The sequence below is a fragment of the Symphalangus syndactylus genome, chromosome 8 (assembly GCF_028878055.3).
Source record: "Symphalangus syndactylus isolate Jambi chromosome 8, NHGRI_mSymSyn1-v2.1_pri, whole genome shotgun sequence".
NCBI lineage: Eukaryota > Metazoa > Chordata > Mammalia > Primates > Hylobatidae > Symphalangus > Symphalangus syndactylus.
Genome location: NC_072430.2, coordinates 73891835 through 73913390, shown reverse-complemented (window position 1 = coordinate 73913390; position 21556 = coordinate 73891835). Strand labels below are relative to the sequence as shown.

Below are 21556 nucleotides of genomic sequence, written 5' to 3'. Positions count from 1 at the left end.
AAATAAGCTAGGAACTTGAGGACATCCCAAAGCCATCTTCTCTCACTCACCCCATATTTAATTGGCACTAAGTCCTAATGACTCTATCTCTACTTCCTCTTTGCCACCCCTATGGCCACTGCCTTTAAGTATTCAGTCTCTTCCAATTTTATGTTCCTCTAATTCATCCTCTATATCTTTAGTGCCTGGAAGAAGTTTCCACAGGAATGATATCTTGCTTATCATTATATCCCAATACCTGGATTAAAAGAGTTAATAAAACTAGCTGGATAAACAAATGAAATATTCATGGGAAAATGGATGGATGAATGAACAAATAAACAAGTGGTATATAATTTTAGATTATCAAACTGCTACATTAAATTTAACAGGTGTTTAAAAGATTCTCACTTAAAATTAGAATAAAGTTTATGGATCCATTTAAGCTAGCCCAATTTCACTCTTATGCAAAGATGTACTTTACTGCACAAAAATCAAAAAGGCTTGAGAATTTCTTGCATGATAACCTACAGACCAACACATGCGGAGCTTTTAGGTATAGAAAAGAAAAGCATTCCCAAATAAAAAAATTAAATATAGTTTAATAAAATAAGGGTAGTATATGCAACTGAAAAACTTACAGTGCTTAACAGAATACTAGACTCTTATTTTACACTATATGCTAACAACTGTTTTCTACAATACAAGCAATCTTTCTCAAAATGAGAGGTGGATTCCTTTATACTATTATTAATTTGCTTATTATTGTATGTGACCTTCCAATATTATTTAAAATCAGTCCAAATTGCCGTATGGAAGAATTATATACTACTAAGAATGCATAATTAACAAACGTTTCAAAACTGAAACATAATATGCATACAACAGAATAAAAAATGAATTAAAAGAAGGGGGAATATTTCTAGTTGAGGAAACTGCATATTACAAAGATAACTACTTTCCCAGATTAATTTATGAGTTTAAAATAATTATAACCAAATTTACAAGTTAGGCCAGACGCAGTGGCTCATGCCTGTAATCCCAACACTTAGGGAGGCCAAGGCGGGTGGATCACCTGAGGTCAGGAGTTTGAGACCAGCCTGACCAATATGGTGAAACCCTGTCTCTACTAAAAATACAAAAATTAGCTGGCCGTGGTGGTGTGCGCCTGTGGTCCCAGCTATTTGGGAGGCTGAGTCAGAAGAACTGCTTGAACCCAGGAGGTGGAGGTTGCAGTGAGCCAAGATCACACCACTGCATTCCAGCCTGGGTAACAGAGCAAGACTCTGTCTCAAAAAAAAAAAAAAAAAAAAAATTATAAGTGAGGGGAAGGGCTTAGAAAATGTTCTAAAAACCTTCTGAAGAATAAGTGAGAACAGCAAAGAAAAACTGGGAGTCAGAGTTTGGGGAAGAGAAATGAGAGGAACCTAACTCAACCCGATAACTAGACATAATAAATCACCTCAACAATAAACCATCATGGTATTGTCAGAGAAATAGACTTGGAGCTCAATAAAACAAAGAAGAAAGCTCCTAATCAGGCCTATAATGTAGGAACACTTAGTATTTAATAACTAGGATATAAAATCACTAAAAAAAACTACTTGGTTATTTGCAAATAAATTTTAGATCTTCACCTAACACAAAAGTGAGAATGAATTCCAAGTATGTTATATAGTTTTAAAAATCATCCCATGAGAAAACTCTAAAGTGAAAATATAGGTAGATATTGCAAATCCTAAGACTGGATTACACATTGTAATACTAGTTATAAAAGTATACATCAGCTCTTGGAAGACATGGGTATTCTAAGTATGAAAGTAATAGGAAAAAATAAGAAGTATAAGGTCTGATTGATCTGGCTACATGAAAATTTAAAACTTCAATGGGTCAAGAAAAGTAATTACAAAAGTAGAAGGCAAACATATTTTGGAAAACACTTACAAACAACTATGACAAAATAAGATTTAATATTTTAAGCCATGGAGAATCATTCATATAATTTTAAACAATAAGATGCCAACAGAAAATGGACAGAGGTCCTGAATATATCATTCACAAAGAGTGTATACAAATAGCTAATAAATATAAAAATACTTAACTTTGCTAGAAATCAAATACATTTCCATTACTTTAGGATCCCATTTTTAACCACTCATGTTAGCCAAAAAATGTTTAAGTGATAATACTTTTTTTGGTAAGTTTTTTTCCCCGATAATAATCAGAAAAAATCCTGGCAGTTATTGGCTGATAAGATAAAAACAGCCATTCTAAGGACAGAGAGAGAAATGGATCTTTCCTAGCACATCACTAGCCCATAACTGGAATGAATGAATGGACTGATGCACCCCTCTGTAGAAAAGAGAACCAAAGATTTCAACTACAGGGTTTAATATGATCATTGTGATAACTATCTTTTAAAATGCTTAATATTTTAAAATACATAATTGTTCTCACTAAGATCAGGAACTAGGCAAAGATGTCCCCACTCCCCACTTCTTTTCAACATCATACTGGAAGTACTAGCTAATGCCTCAAGATAAGAAGAGGAAATAAAAGTTATACAGATTGGGAGAAAAGAAATAAAACTGTCTTTCTTTGTTTACAGATTACATGGTCGTCTATGTAGAAAATCTGAACAAACTGACCAAAAACTCCTGGAACTGATAAGTGATTGTAACAAGGCTGCAGGACACAAGGTTAATATATAGAAGTCAATCACTTTCATATATACTGGCAAGGAACAATTGGAATTTGAAAATAAACACACAGTATCATTTAAATTAGCAACCCCTCCCCCCAAATAAAATACTTAGGTATAAACCTAGCAAAATATATGCAAAGATCTATTTAAGGAAAATGACAAAACTCTGATAAATGGAATCAAACGACTACATAAATGGAGAGAGATAGTCCATGTTCATGAGTAGGAAGACTCAATATTGTCAAGATGTCAGTTCTTCGCTACTTGACCTAGAGATTCAATGCAATCTCAATCAAAATCCCAGCAAATTATTTTGTAGATATTGACAAACTGATTTTAAAATTTATATAGAGAGGCAAAAGAGCTGGAATACCTAACACAAAATTGAAGAAGAACAAAATTAGATGACTAACACTACCTGACTTCAAGACTTACCATAAAGCTACAGTAATCAAGACAATATGGTACTGGCAAAACAGCATACAAATAAGATCAATGGAACAGAACAGAGCCCAGAAATTGATTCACATAATTATAGTCAACTGACTTTAACAAAGGAGTACAGGCAATACAATGGAGAAAACGCAGTCTTTTCAACAAATGGTGCTAGAACAACTGGACATTCACATGCACAAAAATGAATTTAGACAAAGACCTATGCCCTTCACAAAAATTAACTAAAAATGGATTACAGACCTAAATGTAAAACACAAAACAATAAAACTCTTATAACATAAGAGAAAACCTAGATAACCTTGGGTATGGCAATGACTTTTTAGATATAACACCAAAGGCATAATTCATGAAATAAATAACTGATAAGCTGAACTTCATAAAAATTAAAAACTTCTATTTGGCAAAAGACAATGTCAAGATAATGAGAAGACAAGCCACAGTCCTGGAGAAAATATTTGCAAAAGACACATCTGATAAAGGACTGATATGTAAAATACTCGTATAAATATAAAGAACTCTTAAAACTAATAGGAAAAAAACCCAATTAAAAAATGGTACCACAGCATTAACAGATACCTCACCAAAGAAGATATACAGATGCTTAATAAGCATATGAAAAGATGCTCCAGACCATATGTCATCAGAGAAATGCAAATTAAAACAATGAGATACCACTACATTCCTATCAGAATGGCCAAAATCCAGAACACTGATAATACCAAATGTTGATAAAGATGTGGAGTAACAAGAACTCTCTTTCATTGCTGGTGGGAATGCAAAATGATACTGATATTTTGGAAAACAGTTTGGTGGTTTCTCACAAAACTAAACATGCTATTACGATATGATCCAGTAATCATACTCCTTAGTATTTACCCAAAAAAGCTGAAAACTTATATACGCAAAAACCTGCACACAGATGTTTAGAGCAGCTTTATTCAAAATTGCCAAAACTTCAAAGCAAACAAATGTCCTTCAGTAGGTGAATGAATAAATTAATTGTGGTATAGACAATAGATTGTTATTTCTATTATACAGAAATGAGCTATCAAGCCATGAAAAGACATTGTGGAAACTTAAATACATATTACCAAATGAAAGAATCCAATGTGAAAAGCTACATATTGTATGATTCTAACTATATGACATTCCAGAAAAGGTAAAATTATGGAGAGAGTAAAAAGATCAGTGGTTGCCAGGGGTTGTACTGAGGAGGGACAAATAGGTAGAGCACAGAGGGTTTTTTTTAGGACAGTGAAACTACTTTGTATGACACTACAATGGTGGCCAAATGTCACTGTACATTTGCCTAAACCTACAGAATGTTCAACAGCAAGAGTGGACCCTAATGTAACTACAGACTTTCGGTGATTATGGTATGTCAATACAGGCTCATCAGCTGTAACAAATGTACCACTCTGGTGGTGGATATTGATAATGGGAAAGGCTATGTATCTGTTACAGTGGAGAGTATATGGGAAATCTGTGTACCTTCCTCTTAATTTTGCTGTGAATCTAAAATTGCTCTAAAAAAAAAAACAAACCAAAGTCTTTAAAAAATAATTGCTGTGTCCATGAGTTCTCATTGTTCAATTCCCACCTATGAGTGAGAACATATGGTGTTTGGTTTTTTGTCCTTGTGATAGTTTACTGAGAATGATGTTTTCCAGTTTCATCCACGTCCCTACAAAGGATATGAACTCATCATTTTTTATGGCTGCATAGTATTCCATGGTGTATATGTGCCACATTTTCTTAATCCAGTCTATCGTTGTTGGACATTTGGGTTGGTTCCAAGTCTTTGCTATTGTGAATAGTGCCACAATAAACATACGTGTGCATGTGTCTTTATAGCAGCATGATTTATAGTCCTTTGGGTATATACCCAGTAATGGGATGGCTGGGTCAAATGGTATTTCTAGTTCTAGATCCCTGAGGAATCAACACACTGACTTCCACAATGGTTGAACTAGTTTACAGTCCCACCAACAGTGTAAAAGTGTTCCTATTTCTCCACATCCTCTCCAGCACCTGTTGTTTCCTGATTTTTTAATGATGGCCATTCTAACTGGTGTGAGATGGTATCTCATGGACACAGGAAGGGGAACATCACACTCCGGGGACTGTTGTGGGGTTGGGGAAGGGGGGATGGACAGCATTAGGAGATATACCTAATGCTAAATGACGAGTTAATGGGTGCAGGAAATTAACATGGCACATGGATACATATGTAACAAACCTGCACATTGTGCACATGTACCCTAAAACCTAAATATAATAAAAAAAATAAAATAAAATAAAATAAAATAAAATAAAATAATATTCCGATTAAAAAAAATAATTGCTATCTCTTATTTATCTCTTAAAGTTTTTAGATAGTCTTTTAAATCCAGATTATAAAAATTAATGCTACTGTTGATTCTATGGATAAGAGGAAATGGGTGGAAGAGTTAATAGGAATAGTTTTTCCATTTTAAAAAATAAAAAATGATTATCAGCACAATGAAATTAGAAGGAAATAAAGAAAATAATTTTCATAGGATTACAGAAAAAAGTATATACGAAAAACCTACATCCTCAGATATAGAATTTTATATTGGAAGAGTGTTGAAGTGAGGAACTAGAAAGATATTTCAATTTTAAAAATATATAAATATGAAATATAGATGACATATTAACTCTTATATTACAACTTAATGAATAAACGAACCATAAAAATGAGAGCAAATATTGGGGGGTGGGGTGGAAAAACCAATCAAATTTTCCAGAAATTCCTCAGATCTAGTACTAGGAAAAGAAGCATACAATGATAGTTAAAACTTAGGCTCTGGAATCAGAGAGATTTGGATTAAAATCTCAGCTCTGTTCCTCAACAGAGGAACAATATGTGTGCCTAAAGATCATGTTAATTGACTTTTCTAAAACTTGGGTTCCTCATATGTAAAAACTGGGATAAAACAGTACCTAGTACATAGAGTTATTAGTGACGATTAAGTGAGATTATATATGCAAAGCACCAAAATGCCTAGCATGAAGTACTATATAAGTGTTCACAGCATTTACTACTATCCTAATGTCCATTAATTATGAGGGCTTGAAAAGAACAAAATCCAGCAATCAGTATTACAGAAAGCATAATATCTATGTCTGTACTTTAAGCTTTTTAATTAGTCAATACTAGGCTTAGAAACTTTTTGTTTGCTGAACACCTTTTAGACTTAAAGAGTTGTGTGTTCGAATACTCTGTACCATCTTTGTCCTTAAGTATGCTAGCTAGAAAGGAAAATTACTAGTTACTACTAAGGATAATGACTTTCCTTAGCAACAACACACAAAATACTCAGTTTGCTAATTTTGTTTATAAACGTAAAATACACACACAAAGTTTTGTTTTTGTTGTTGTTTTTATAAAGGGTAGCAAGATATATACATAGTCTCAAAGTATCTCCCCATAAGATACTTAGTAATTACAAAGGGTAAAATAATCACTTTACAGGGCAGAAACTTGGCACATACTGCCTTGGCTAAATGATCAGAGTTATGATCATAAGTAACAAGATTAAATCAACAGCATGTGCCTCCTCATACTATGCGCTAAAAAGGAACACATTAGTCTGTGGCATTTTTGCCAAAAGGTTATAACCTGAATCTAATCACTAGGAAATACTGGACAAAAACAAATTAAAGGACATGCTACAAAATAACTGGCCAGAATTCTTAAAAAAAAAAAAAAAAAAAAAAAAGCAAATGTCATCAAGCACAAAGAAAAACTCAGGCTTAATTTCAGATTAAAGGAAATTAAAGAGACACGGCAACTAAATGCAAGCATAATCTTTTTGTTGTTGTTACACAGTACTTTACTGTAACAACTGGCAAAATCTGAATAGGGTCTACATATGGTAGAGGCCAATATTATTAATAATTATTTCTCATGTGAATATCCAATTAACCCAGCACCATTTATTATAAAGACTATGATTCTCCCAGTGTTCCTTTGTGTCATTTCTGCTATAAATCCAAATATCCAGATATGTGTGACTCTGTTTTTGTTTTTAACAAACACATACAAATTTATTTTCTCACCCTGCCCTTTATTACACAAATGGTGGCATAAAGTACATATTTTCTGTTCCTAGATATTTTCTTAACATTGTCTCTGGGTGTTGTTGATCTTTCAAGATCAGTAAACAAAGAATTTCACTTTTTTTTCCAAATTTATCAGAAATGTTTTCAAAGAACTTGGAACAATCCTATGACCCAGCATCCCATTACTGGGTATCTATCCAAAAGAAAATAAATTGTTCTACCAAAAAGACACATGTACTTGCATGTACATCACAGCACTATTCACAACAGCAAAGACATGGAATAAATCTAGGTGCCCATCAACAGTGGATTGGATAAAGAAAATGTAGTACCTATATACCATGGACTACTATGCAGCCATAAAGAGAATGAAATTATGTCCTTTGTCACAACATGGATGCAGCTGGAGGCCATGATCCTAAGTGAATTAATGCAGGAACAGAAAACCAAACACTGCACATTCTCACTTATAAGTGAGAGCTAAACATCAGGTACTCGTGGACAAAAGATGGGAACAATAGGCACTGAGGACTACTAGAAGAGGGAAGGAGGGGAGCAAGGGTTGAAAAACTATTGGGTACTATGCTCACTACACCTGGATGATAAAAACAATCACACCCCAAACCTCAGCATCTTGCAATATAATCATGTAACAAACCTGCACATGTACCCTCTGAATCTAAAATAAAAGTTGAAATTATTTAAAAAAATAGAAATCTAAACATAAAAATTAAAACCACAGAAATACTAGAAGAAAACATGGATGAATGCTTTTTAACTAGGGAGTAGAGGAAGGCCTGTTTAACTATGACTCAAAATTCAGAATAAATGATAAGATTAATATGACTATATTAAAAAAACTTTGACAAAAAAATCATACATGAAGTAAAAAGACATTTGACAATCTGGTGAAATGTATTGCAACTTATAACAAAAAGGGCTAATACCCATAACACATAAACATATCTTAAAAATGAAGAGAAAGCTGGTGCAGTGGTGCACACCTGTAATCCTAGCAACATGGGAGAGGCTGAGGTGGGAGGATTGCTTGAGCCCAGGAGTTTGAGTCCAGCCTGGGCAAAACAGGGAGATCTGGTCTTTAAAACAACAAATAATAATAATAAAGAGGAAGGCCAGGCACGGTGGCTCACACTTGTAACCTCAGTACTTTGGGGAGGCCCAGATGGGAGGATCATTTGAAGCCAGGAGTTTGAGACCAGCCTGGGCAGCAAAGTGAGACCCCATCTCCACAAAAAATGATAACAAGGAAAAGACCAATGATCCAATTTTTTGAAATAGGCAACAGATTAGAGACTTCATTAAAAGAGATGCAAATGGATGGGAATGAAAGATTGATGTCTATGAATTTATTTTGTTATATAGTTTTTACTTCAGAAAAATATAAATTTTATACAATAAAATATAAGTCAAGGGGGAAAAAGTAGTCTTTAAATATTGAGGGAAAAAAACTGAAATGGGCTGAACTATAAATCAAGTTGATGGCATAATCACATGGGAAAAGTTACTTTATATGATTTAAAAACATAGTTTTTGACTGACTACACATCCCTAGAAGTACATATTCTAATGACAAAGATAATTTATGGTTAGTAGTAATATTGGTATTTTAAAAACATAATTGAGGCTATACTTTAGTTATACAAATAATTATGTTAATATTATTAGGAATCAAGACTTTAAGAGAAAAAAGCTACAAGTAACAAGAAAGTTAAGAAATAAAATGAAAACTGTGCAATCTTATGTTGATTAGAAATACCAGTAAGAACTCAAGATCTTTTTTTCCTTTAAACAAATATTTCCTAACTCTGTCCACTGAAATGGCCTATAAACAATGATAACCTAGTAGCTATTAGCTATGTATACCCCCTAGCACCCAGACTGTGGTCTCTAAATACCATTTGCCATTAAAAGGAACTAATTGGAGAAATGGCTGATTCCAAGTATAGAATAGAAAATGCACAAAACGAACCCGGGCCAACTTGTACCAGAAAGCGAGGATATGATGAAAGACTACTTGGCTCATGTCAAAAGTCCAAAAGTCAGTCTGGAAAGATTCTCACTAAAGTAAAAGGGAGCGATTTGTATCAAAAAGAAGAAAGATTGAAATGGAGTGAAACACATCAAATATATATAAAATCCATGAGATCATAAAATACACCAAAGACCAAACTTATTGGTCACTATTGGAAGTTAATAGGGCATCCATTCCTTACTTTGAAAATTTATAAATTGGAAAAGAATCAAGTATTCATCCTGCCAAACTGTATTTCAGGGTCAACAAATAGTTGATATGGTGAAGTTTTTTATAAAAACATTCCATCTGATCAGAAGAATTTTTTTAATTCACCATTTTGCAGCACCTAATGAAATAATGGATTTTAGCAAGAATTATCAGGGGTCCTTAAAACCATTAGGTGAAAGACTGATGGGGCACTTTACAATGCAGGAATCAGACTAAAGCTACCTGAATCCACTAATTGTAACGTAAAAAGAGAGACAACCAGCCATTAGGTACCTCCACTTGACTATTTCATCTGCATAAAAATCAGTGAGATTCTTTAAAAGATTTTCTCACATGGTGGGAATTTGTATGCAATTTTTACAGACAGCATAATGGTAAACTGTTTTCAATTCTTATGATATATTTCTGTGCTTCATAAAGGAAATGTGAAAAAATCACATATATTGAAATTTCAATTCCATTTTTATATTTAACACCTATTTTTCATAAAGAGTTTTAATTGATTTTAGTCTTTCAATTATACTTACTGTGGATTCATCTCTTCTAACTGGGTGAGCTTTCTCCAGGGATTATACTCAGAGTCAATGCTATAAAGCCGCATGTGCAAGGCTAATACATGAAACAGCTGATCTGAAAAAATTGAAGAAAAGGTAATTAGAAAGTTCACACATTTGTTCCAGAACAAAATTCAGACAAAATTTCTAGTTATTTCATAAGGAAATCTGTTTCCTATCCTGACAATTAAAATTCACCAAGTTTAAGTCCCAATTACTTCACACTCTCTTTTATGGTAAACTCTGAAATACATATCCAAATAATCTGTGCTAGAATCTGGACGGTCCTTAGGCTCAATCTTAAAACAGGAATGGTTTTCCTCATCTCCTATCACAGACATACTTGTCCTTGACTTTATGCTGCAGCCTTGCCAATTTGTACTCCTCACTCTTGTGGTCTCCTCCTAACCAAACTTTACTATTATCTTCAATCCTCTACCCTGGGTAATATGAATCACAACATCCTAATAACTCACTGTTAGGTGAAGTTCTTTCTTTGCCTAATATGTCCCTCTAAACCTTGTTTAGACTGAAGAGTGAATTCATCATCTTTGGATTCTACATAAAGAAAACATAACTGAAATAGAGTATTATTTGTTACTATTCCAACTATTTAAATTTATTCTACCTGAATTATAACAATAATCTACCAATCTTCGCTTTCAACAAAATTCTGCTCATGACATTTAGAAGAAAATATCATGTTTAAAATTATTCTGGAAAAAAAACCCTAAGTATTGCTTCTGTATCTGATGCACCCCTTCTTTTTTTGTTATAAATGACAATAATTAAATTATTCTGCCACACAGAATAATAATTTAATTATTATTCTGCCACACAGAATAATTTAATTATGACAATAATTATTCTGCCACACATACATATTTGGAAATCAAAAGTCATATTTTAGAAAATCAGATATGATACTTCTTAACATATGATTAAAATTAATTCTTAAATCTAGGAAAAAAGTTAACTGAATGACACAAACCTATTACTGTTACTTATTTTCTAATTAAAACTAGACCAGATTTTGTTGCTCTGAGCCAGCAGACCTAGAAATTAACTACATTTTATGTTAACTTACTCAAGATCCATCAATATAAATGGTGTAGTATGGGCTGTGCATGTGTGTTTATGTGTATATGCGTGTATGTGTATAGTAGTTTGGGAAGCTGTTATAAAACATATGAGAGCTGTAATTTGAGTAAAATAAATGTTCTACTCTATGGGGCAGGATAAAGGAAACATATTTTTGTAAGTTTCAATCTGATCTCTCTATAACGAACAGACGAATCTAAATACCTTACCCTGTTTCATCTCCTATTTATAAGTCAATGTGTAGCCTACATCTTCCTTAAATTTCTTCATTCTATTAATGACTTAGTTACTTATTATGTGCCAGGCATTATGTTACATTGATTGATAATCTCAATTAATTTTCACAAAAATTCTACTAAGTGGGTAATATTATTAACCCTCACTTTTGAGGCAAGTAAGTTTCCCAAATTTCCAGTTTTTATAGTAACCTGGTTTCTTAGACGATACTGAGAACAAGGGAAGTTTTAGCAGAGGAAAAACATGACTAAAGATTGGTAAATTTTCTTTTATTTCAATTATACATATGAGATTACTAAGCATATAATTTATACTTTTAATGAGTGTTTTAATGACTAAAACCTAAAAGTGTTTAAAAAACTAAATTCTTCTCACAGAAAAATATTAAGATTATCTCAAGCTGCACGGTGAGGAGTTCTGCATTCTTTTTATATAGGTATTAACTTGATCAAAGGGCTCATTTTAGTATCTCCTATCAAGATGAAGGTGGATCATCTTAGTTTCCCTAATTTAATCAAAAGCATAGAAGCCGCAATTGTACTAACCTGTTTTGCATTGAAACCACAGCCAGCACAGAAAATAACATTACATTCACCTATTTTCCTAATCCCTATCATAATTTAAGAATTTCACAATGTTAGAAGAAAAGTTTTTCATCATTTCCTTATTCTATAGATAGGAAAATAGGTCCAAAGAAAGGAAGTACCATTACTATATAATAGACCAGAAAGATGATCATCTTTCTGGTCTATTATATAGTAATAATAGTTATAGAATAAATCTATAGTATGTAAGTTGGGCTTACATACAGGCAGATACATATATGGTTTGTACAAATATGAAATAAATTTAATATTGCCAGCTCACTCTTAATAGTTATTCTAAAAGCTAAGAATAGGATTCAAAATTTGCCACCTCTTAGTTATTTCTACCACTCCACTTCTTGGGGGTTTTATGATTAAAATAAAAGTACAGGATTCCTTCTCTCTCTGGCTCAGAGAACTGACCAAATAACCATTAATAACTTCAATTTGTTAATAAAATTCATTATTTATTTTTTATTCATTTTTTTGAAAATTTAGTCTTATCAGTAAGACCGAACTCTAATATTCATTTAGAGGCAAAAATACCTCTTATACCAGACAAATATTAAAGACGTAGGATGAAGAGAATCTATAATCATAATCAAAAAGTTAAAAACTTTAAAAAATGTATTAACTACCAGCTGCATGCATGACATTTAGAAAGTTGGAAAATAATTATATCAAGAAAGCATATTATTAAAATTTTGAGTAACAATAACGAAAAAGAATAACTCCTTTCCTAGTATAACACATTTTAAAATTCTAAAGTTTGATCCACATACATAAAAAGATTTGGAAAAGAGAAATACCTTTAAATTCATTTATAAGCGTGCTGTGATTTCAATCTATGTATAGGAAGCACCACTGTCTGGGAGGAGCCAGGAAGTCCTGGATTCAATCCAAGTCTGTACTAGCCATGTGTCCTTAAACAAATTACCTAACCTTAGTTTTACAGTCTGTAAAATAAATATAATATCATCTTTCTGGTCTATTATATAGTAATAATAGTTATAATCATAGAATAAATCTATAGTATGTTTGTAAGTTGGGCTTACATACAGGCAGATACATATATGGTTTGTACAAATATGAAATGAATTTAATATTTATAAACTTTACAACTAAAATTAGATATTACAACTAAAATTAGAGATTATTATACATTGGAAACATAAGGTCTCCATATAACATCACTCTACAAACACATATTAACATAAATTCTTAACTCTCTTCTCTCTTCTTTCCTTAATTTTTGGTACCACTCTCTCCTGGCTTTCCTCCAGTTCCTTCTCAGTTACTTTTATGTGCCCTTCTTCTGCTAATGAACCCGAGAGGTGACATTTCTCATTAAAAAAAAAGGAAAAGGCATCCTTTGTTAGTCCTCTTTCCCTCTCATTCTGCACACACTACTTTACCCAAGCCCACTTCTACCTCTAAGTTCACAATGCACAAGGCTCTCTGGTACTTCAGATGTTTAACAGGCACCTCAAGATCAATACACCCAGACTAACCTGATTGTGTAGCCCAGCCCAGCTCCAATGTTAATTTCCTTTTATAATTCCTATTTGAGTGAATGACACTCTTATTTGAGTGAATTTCCTTTTATAATTCCTATTTGAGTGAATGACACCACTACCCATGCAAATATCCAAGGGAAAACTCGGGAGTCATCTCCCACAGCCTTGCCCTCCACCAATCCTATTGGTTCTGCCTCTTATGATCCATCCTATTCTGGACCACTCTGCCACTACACTGTTTTCCACCTAAATTGCTCAACAGAATGCTCACTCAGCAGTATGCCTTTTGGTTCACCCCTCCCAATCCATCTAATCAATAAATCTGTTCACAATATCTCATAATTGATTGCTGAACCACTGAAGGAACAGGCATAGAAAGCCCTTTATGAGCTAGTCCATTTTCTTTTTCAGGTTTATTTCTTAACCTACCTTCCTTTCTTTTCAAGTATTCCCCAATGTGTCATGTCGTCTCATGTCTTTGCAAGTTGTTCCCTCAGCCTAGAACAGTATCATTTTGTCCTTCAGGCCAACTCAATTCATCTTTCAAGAGCCAGTTCATGTGCTGCTCTATAAGGTTCTCTCTGATACCTCAGAAAGATCAGATTATCCCCTTACTTTATGCATTCTCCATACCTTTGCTATCTATTTTAATTTTGGCATCTCTTACACAGTCTTGTAATTATTTTTCATGTTTTCCTCTCTCCTTAGATGATCAGATCTCCCTGAAGAAGACAATTGTGTCTTTATATTTTTGTACCTCCTAGGCTAGCACAACTGCTTGACATATAATAGGATTTTTAAAAGTAGGCTGAGCATTATATATCTACAATTCTATGAAAAAATCATAAATATAAGCATAAAATTCATGATAGTTTTCTACTTTTCCCTTTCTGTTGCAATGACACACTGGTTCAGTTACCAAGAAGCAGGCCAATTAATCAGCCCTACTTTCACTTCCCCAAAAGAGATTGACCTCCCAACTCTAACTACTAAAGCAGTGCTTGACCTACTTGCTCCTACCATCTTCTTCCCATGCTGGTTCCCATGCAACAACTCATCTGGGATAAATTCTATTTTCTGCAATATCTAATCAAATTCTTTACAACTGTGACAAGTCTAAAGTATTATAATGTGCTTCATCACAAGACAGACACATCATTACTGAAACTGAGAAAACAACAGTGAAAGATCAGTATGTCCTTAGGAAAATCTAAGACTTAATTGTAAGTACTCCTAGCTAGAACCAAAAAGTAAGGTTTAAGAAATCCTTCTACCTTTGTCAACATTAAGGTAAGACTATTTAAAAAAAAAAAAAAAAAAAACTCTATAAAATAAAAATATAACTCCAAATTTATTATATAATTGAGTTTCACATGTATGTGTATGAATACCACACACACACACACACACACGCACACAGATACCATTATGCCAATTTTTATGACCTCAGGAATATTCACTTAAAGAAACTAAAACCAAAGTTATCATATGTTGAAATCTTTCAAAAATGCTTTTGAAACAGATGTTCCAGTACCATCCTGGAAACTGTGTATCTCTGTCAGTTATTTCTTTTCTTTTCTCTTTTTTTTTTTTTTTTGAGATGGAGTCTCACACTGTCGCCCAAGATGGAGGACAATGGCGCAATCTCAGCTCACTGCAACCTCCAACTCCCGGGTTCAAGCAATTATCCTGCCTCAGCCTCCTAAGTAGCTGGGATTACAGGCTCCCACCACCGCACCAGGCTAATTTTTTGTATTTTTAGTAGAGACGGAGTTTCACGGTGTTAGCCAGGATGGTCTCGATCTCCTGACCTCGTGATCTGCCCACCTCGGCCCTCTGTCAGTTATTTCTAAACATGCAAGAAATCTAAAACTGGTAGGTTATTTCTTACTATACTCATACTGATCATTAAGATATAAAGACATTAAAGAGTTATCCTAAAGACTTCCTGCCAGGTGCGGTGGCTCATGCCTGTAATCCCAGCACCTTGGGAGGCCAAGGTGGGTGGACCATGAGGTCAGGAGATCGAGACCACCATCGGGAGACCCCTTCTCTACCAAAAAATACAAAAATTAGGCCAGGCACAATGGCTCACACCTGTAATCCCAGCACTTTGGGAGGCCGAGGCAGGTGGATCATGAGTTCAGGAGTTCGAGACCAGCCTGGCCAAGATGGTGAAACCCCATCTCTACTAAAAATACAAAAATTAGGTGTAGTGGCAGGTGCCTGTAATCCCAGCTACTCGGGAGGCTGAGGCAGGAGAATCGCTTGAACCCAGGAGACGGAGGTTGCAGTGAGCTGAGACCGCACCACTGGACTCCAGCCTGGGTGACACAGCAAGACTCCATCTCAAAAAAAACAAAACAAAACAAAAACAAAAATTAGCTGGGTGTGGTGGTGGGCGCCTGTAATCCCAGCTACTCTGGAGGCTGAGGCAGGAGGGTTGCTTGAACCCAGGAGATAGAGGTTGCTGTGAGCTGACACGTTACCACTGCACTCCAGCCTGGGCAACAGAGTGAGACTCCGTCTCAAAAAAAAAAAAAAGAACTTTCATAAATTGGTTCTATCTTAAGTCGTACCACTGTTAAAATGCACCTAAGGTAAACTTAACTGGGTCTGTATTCAAGACTTCAGTCTTATCAGTCTAGTCATCAATGGTTAAATCACTGTCAATGGAAAAAACCTCAGCCAGGCAAGGTGACACATACCTGTAGTCCCAGCTACTCAGAAGGCTGAGGTGGGAGGATTATTTGAGCCCAGGAGTTTGAGGCCAGCGTGGGTAACAAAGCAAGACCCTGTCCCTTAAAAAAAAAAAAAAAATCTCAACTAGCCAAATGACTCTCTGAAATATCATGGGGGTGGGGAAAAAAAAATTTCCCTTTCTCTGCAACTGAATAATCAAAGTGAGGAAATGAGTCTGACCTACTTATCCTAAGGTGAATGTAATAGGTGTGAGTATACACCTCTCACAGCAAAGCCAGCTTCCACTGGTTCCTCTGTATGTCCCTGAGAAATCAGCCATGAAGAGATGGGAAAGAGCTCTTTAAATGAGGTCTGGGAACAGGTCCAAGAAGAAGGGAACATCTGTAGATCTGGTTCCCAAGAGACAGAAGGTTGATGCCATGGATGACAGGAGCTAACTCATCTCTCCCTATCCCATTCCTAAGCACTCCAGGCAAGGCAGGGCAGAGAATCAAGTGGCAGTTATGGTAGAATTTTAAAGGGTTAAAAGACAAGTTTAATAATTATTATTATATATAATAACATATTATGTAAGATACTTTAGCTTATATATCTAATACTATTTGATCATTACATTAACTATGATGGATATATCAGATAGTATAAGTACCATCATCCTCACTTCCACAATGAGGTAAAAAGTTAGGTCAGGTTCCCGAAGTCCAACAGATAACAAATACACTAGACTCCATGTCTTCAAACTCCAACCCAGTGTTCTTTCCAGCACTATATGCTATGTTTTCGCCAGTCAACAAGGATACATGGGATTTTGGGAATAGAGTGGGGAAGTGCTGCTTCCTTTGGAGAGGTTTTTTCTGCCATGTGAGGAAGGGAAGACAGTGAAGAAAAAGGCTGTCTTTAGTACTTTCATACTTTCCATGCTGTGTTCCTCTCCTGCCTCCTGGAGTTCCTATGTCTCCACTCCCAGGCACACTATGCCATAATTCTCTGGTTACCTCAAGTATCCACAAGTATTATTATTAGCTTCACCAAATTGTTCACCTTCTACTTTAAGGTTTCAGTGACTAGAAGCCTCCCCTTTTCCCTTTCCGACAGAGCTTTGGATGGTAAGAGGCAGGGAGAGGACAATTCTGCTTCTGCATATAGATAGTCCTAGGAAGAGAGGTCAGTTCTTAGGATTCCTAACTTCCTCTTTACTAAAGAGGCACATTCCATGAATCCAGGTCTTATTTAAGCACCTCATTTAAAATGGGGGTAGGGTTTGTCCCATCTAACTGCAGAAGAAAGAAGCTGCCTTGCCCTAAGCCAAGTAAGATCCAAAGACCCCTATGTCCTGATAGTGAAAATTACTATCTATGGTACTTAGTTCTTAGAATGCCCAAATTATAAATATAGAAAGGCCTGGCTACTTAAGTCACAAATCATGGCACTTTCAGAAAGGCCTTAAAGAAAATTTAAAGCCACTCCTCTAACTTAAATTTTCATGCCACATTCTTAAACCTCTCCAAATTAACAATGTATTTTGTTCTCAACAGATAAACTTTATCATGGAGATAAATCTCATTCTGTCCTCCTAATCTCATCTCTGAAGAGGTCAAAAGAAAGTTTGTCAAGTCCCTTAAAAAAAACTGCAATGGACTGAATGTTTATGTCCCACCAAAATTCCTATGTTGAAGTCCTAACCCCAAGGTTAGTATAAGGAGGCGGGGCCTTTGAGAAGTGATTAGGTCATGAGGAAGCCCTCATGAATGGGATTAGTGCTCTTATAAAAGAGATCCCAGAGAGATCTCTAGCCCCTTTCACCACGTGAGGTTACAGTGAGAAGACAGCTAGGTATGAGGAAGCAAGCAAGTCCTCATCAGACACCAAATCTGCTGGAGCCTTGATCTTAGACTTCCCAGCCTCCAGATCTGTGAGAAATACATTTCTGTTGTATATAAGCCACCCAGTCTGTGGTATATTGTTATAGACTAAGACAAAAATTGAGCTAAAAAGTGTTATCTTGCTCCTTCTCCTTATCCACACACCCCCTAATTTGACAATTATAGTATTGAAATAGGAGAAATATTAATGTTGACATTTACAATCTATAGAAACTAGAATATATATTATAAAATTGAATTCTTAAAACAATCCTCTGACTGGGTATTAATGAGGAACAGAATCTCACTCTCTAGTTTACACTATGCTGCCTTTTAATATCACCATCCTTTAAAAGGCTTACCAAACTCCTCACCTATCTCAAAAAGTACTCCTTATCTCTGAAAGTGTTCAAGCAGAGTGCAAATGATTGGAATAGTAGGTACAAGATGCCTGAGCTAGATAATATTTAGACTAGGAGATTTCCTAAGTAACTTTTAGCTCAAAGATTCTGATTCTATGTATCATGTGATTTCACTGACAGCCTCTATTTTTTATTTATGCACTACTTAAAATGAAGAGCAAAATATAAAACAAAATACCAAAATCTTCTGAATGTGTAAGATGTATCAAAAGAAAAGAGCAACAAAAACTCCAAGCTTTGATTTATTCTATAGTGTATGACTGTAGATAAAGTATAATTCTAAAAGTTCTTAGAGTATAACTCCTAGTCCAGCTATTTGCCTTTTGTGCTTAATGTCAATGATGTTAATTAACAGGGGGGAAAAGCTCCAGATTTGAGCTTTACATGTAACAGTTAACAACCATGAACATCTGTCAGGACACAGATCATCCAGTCTAATACACTAATTTTATAGATAAGAAACTGAAGCCAAAAACATAAAATGTCTTGCCTAAGCACATGCTTATGACTCCTAATTTGCTGTTGTCTATTCCACCACATATGCATCTTTCATGTTGGCCCTAAATATACACCAACTTGCTCTTCAGAACCTAAAACATTCCCAAATACCACAAAATCAGTTTTTAGCCATCAAATCTGATCAATAACTAGTCTCAGGAGACAATTTACACATTTTTGTATTAATTTATACCTTTTGACCATTATAATAATTTGATGGCCAAATTTTCCTTTTTTATGGTAACAAAAAAAATTGAACAAAATTGTGGTTTAATCTGCTTGCAGAAATTGATATTTTTAAATTTGAAAAAGGCCTTCATAAGCCATCAGTGTCAGAATTTTACTACGAAGTGTGAAAGAATAAGGCCAGACTACTTAAAAGTAATTTTAGCCCAGGCATAGTGGTTCATGCCTATAATCCCAGCACTTTGGGAGGCCAAGGTGGGAGGATTGCTTGATGCCAAAAAATCGAGACCAGCCTGGTCAGCATAGTGAGACCCCATCTCTACAAAGAAATGTATTAAAAAATTAGTCGGGCCTGATGGTGTGTGTCTGCTGTCCTAGCTACTCGGGAGGCTGAGGTGGGAGGAATGCTTGAGCCCAGGAGTTTGAGGCTGCAGTGAACTATGATTGTGCCACTGCACTCCAGCCTGAGTGACAAGGGAGACCCTGTCTCTCAACAATAAAAGGGTAATTTTGTAAAAACTCATTATTTGTTTAACAACGTCTTTATGCTGACTAACTGTAGGGAGAAATTAATGTCAAAATAATTTTCTATAATTTTTTTTTGAGACATTATCTTGCTCTGTCACCCAGTCTGCAGTGCAATGGCACAATCATGCCTCACTGCAGCCTCCACCTTCTGGGCTTAAGCGATCCTCCCACCTCCATCTCCTGAGCAGCTGGGACCACAGGCGCACGCCACCACACCCAGCTAATTTTTTTTTTTCTTTTTAGAGATGAGGTTCTCCCTATGTTGCCCAGGCTGTTAACAACTTCTGGACTCAAGCGATCCTCCCCACTTCAGCTTCCCAAAATGCTAGGATCACATGAGTGAGCCACCGCACCTGGCTAATTTTCTGTAATTTTAAATTCACCAAAAATTCACTCTGAGCAAGTAGAACTATTTTAAGTTGCCTGCACATATCTAAGCTGGGTTGCTTGCTATGAATAGCAAATCTGGTAGAAATTATTTACTGCAATGACTATGTATAATTTCTTGATCAGATCATAGATTACATCAAAATTAAGTCAGAACTTCCCAAATGAAAATGTCAAGGCAAGAGTTTGCCTTATCCTCTCTTGACTAACATTTCATTTTTAATCTTTCTATAAAATCATGGAATCCATTTGAGACATGAACTGTGGTTTCTTAGTTAAACGACAGTAATAAGCAGAGAAATTCTCAGACCCAAAGACAGGAAAAGACGTTTACCTACAAATGAAATAATTTTTTATATTATGCTCCAATATTAATAATTTATCAAATGGCATTGCCAATGGTTTCAACAATTTCTACTTGAGAAATACACTGAGTATATCATGCCAAAAATGTGTTGAAAGTATGTGAACTTCACTAGAATTTATGGAGTGTCATATTTACTTTCAAATCACTTTAATGAAGAAATTAATACAGTAAGCTTAATATTTTTCTTAATAAAAAGTTATGCCTTTAATTTTTACATCCGCTTTTTCCAACATACGTTGCTAACCAAGTTGGTGGTACTTACTGTATATAACAATTTGTAACAAAAACTCTAAACCTCACTTATCTTTCAAAGTCTTGTTCAAATGCCTTGTCCACCAAAAGCTTCACTGATTCCAGCAGATAGATATGATCACAAACCTCTAAATTTCCTAGAACTTCTAGGAAATTCACTGCTGGAATCAGCAAAGTTTTTGGTGGACATGGCATTGGAACAAGTCTCATCTGCTGAATACAAGTCCAGCAGATAAGAACCAGTCTCTAGAACCAGTATCATGTGCTGAATACAAGGTCCTAAATGCCTGATCTTCCCTGGTGGGTAAGGAGGAGGGCTAGAGCTCTGACCTAGGAATCGGCAGCTGTGCTATATGTGAGAACTAACGCACATGGCCCATAGCAAGAGCAAGGGGAACCAGCCAGCAAGCTGGCAAGGAATAAAGAAGAGCTAACTGGTATCCAGTGCAGAAGGACTCAGGGCTTGCAAAAATGTCTGAAAAAATGGCTCAAAACAAAAACAAAAACAAACAAAAAAGGATTGACGGTGAAAGGCTGACAAACGAAATTAGACAAGATAAATAGGAGAGTTAGCACATAAGGGCCTGGAAAGATCCCAAGGCAATGTTGTACAGTAGAGTGTCTGACTAAACCAGCTAGTGAAAGGTCTTAAAAGTTCTGCATCCTTTGGGACACTTAAGGGCCGGAGATATGTCTTATATAACTGAATTTAGAGTCAGAAGAGCTGGGCTCAAGTGCAAGCTCTGATATTTTCCAGCTGTGTGACTTGGCAAGGCAATCACTCTGAACTTGAGATTCCTTTTCTATGAAAAAGAGATGGCCGGGCGCGGTAGCTCACGCCTGTAATCCCAGCACTTTGGGAGGCCGAGG

The 21556-nt window shown here is 35.3% G+C and overlaps 1 protein-coding gene and 1 long non-coding RNA gene across 7 annotated transcripts in view; one reads left to right on the top strand and one right to left on the bottom strand.

Annotated features, from left to right (window-relative positions):
- The window catches only part of UBR3 (ubiquitin protein ligase E3 component n-recognin 3), a 263885-nt gene that overhangs the window by 46059 nt on the left and 196270 nt on the right, over positions 1-21556 (bottom strand). For all 4 annotated transcript variants that reach the window (XM_055289670.1, XM_055289672.1, XM_063644665.1 and 1 more), the window contains exon 31: positions 10016-10118. In XM_055289670.1, coding sequence (XP_055145645.1) covers positions 10016-10118 — 103 coding nt within the window. The remainder of the gene's footprint in view (positions 1-10015; positions 10119-21556) is intronic.
- Positions 1-21556, top strand: part of LOC129488025 (uncharacterized) — an 89102-nt gene that overhangs the window by 60247 nt on the left and 7299 nt on the right. For 2 of the 3 annotated variants that reach the window (XR_008659556.2, XR_008659553.2), the window contains exons 3-4: positions 2588-2678; positions 17720-17873. This is a non-coding gene — a long non-coding RNA (uncharacterized lncRNA). The remainder of the gene's footprint in view (positions 1-2587; positions 2679-17719; positions 17874-21556) is intronic. The other variant, XR_008659554.2, reaches the window with a different exon arrangement.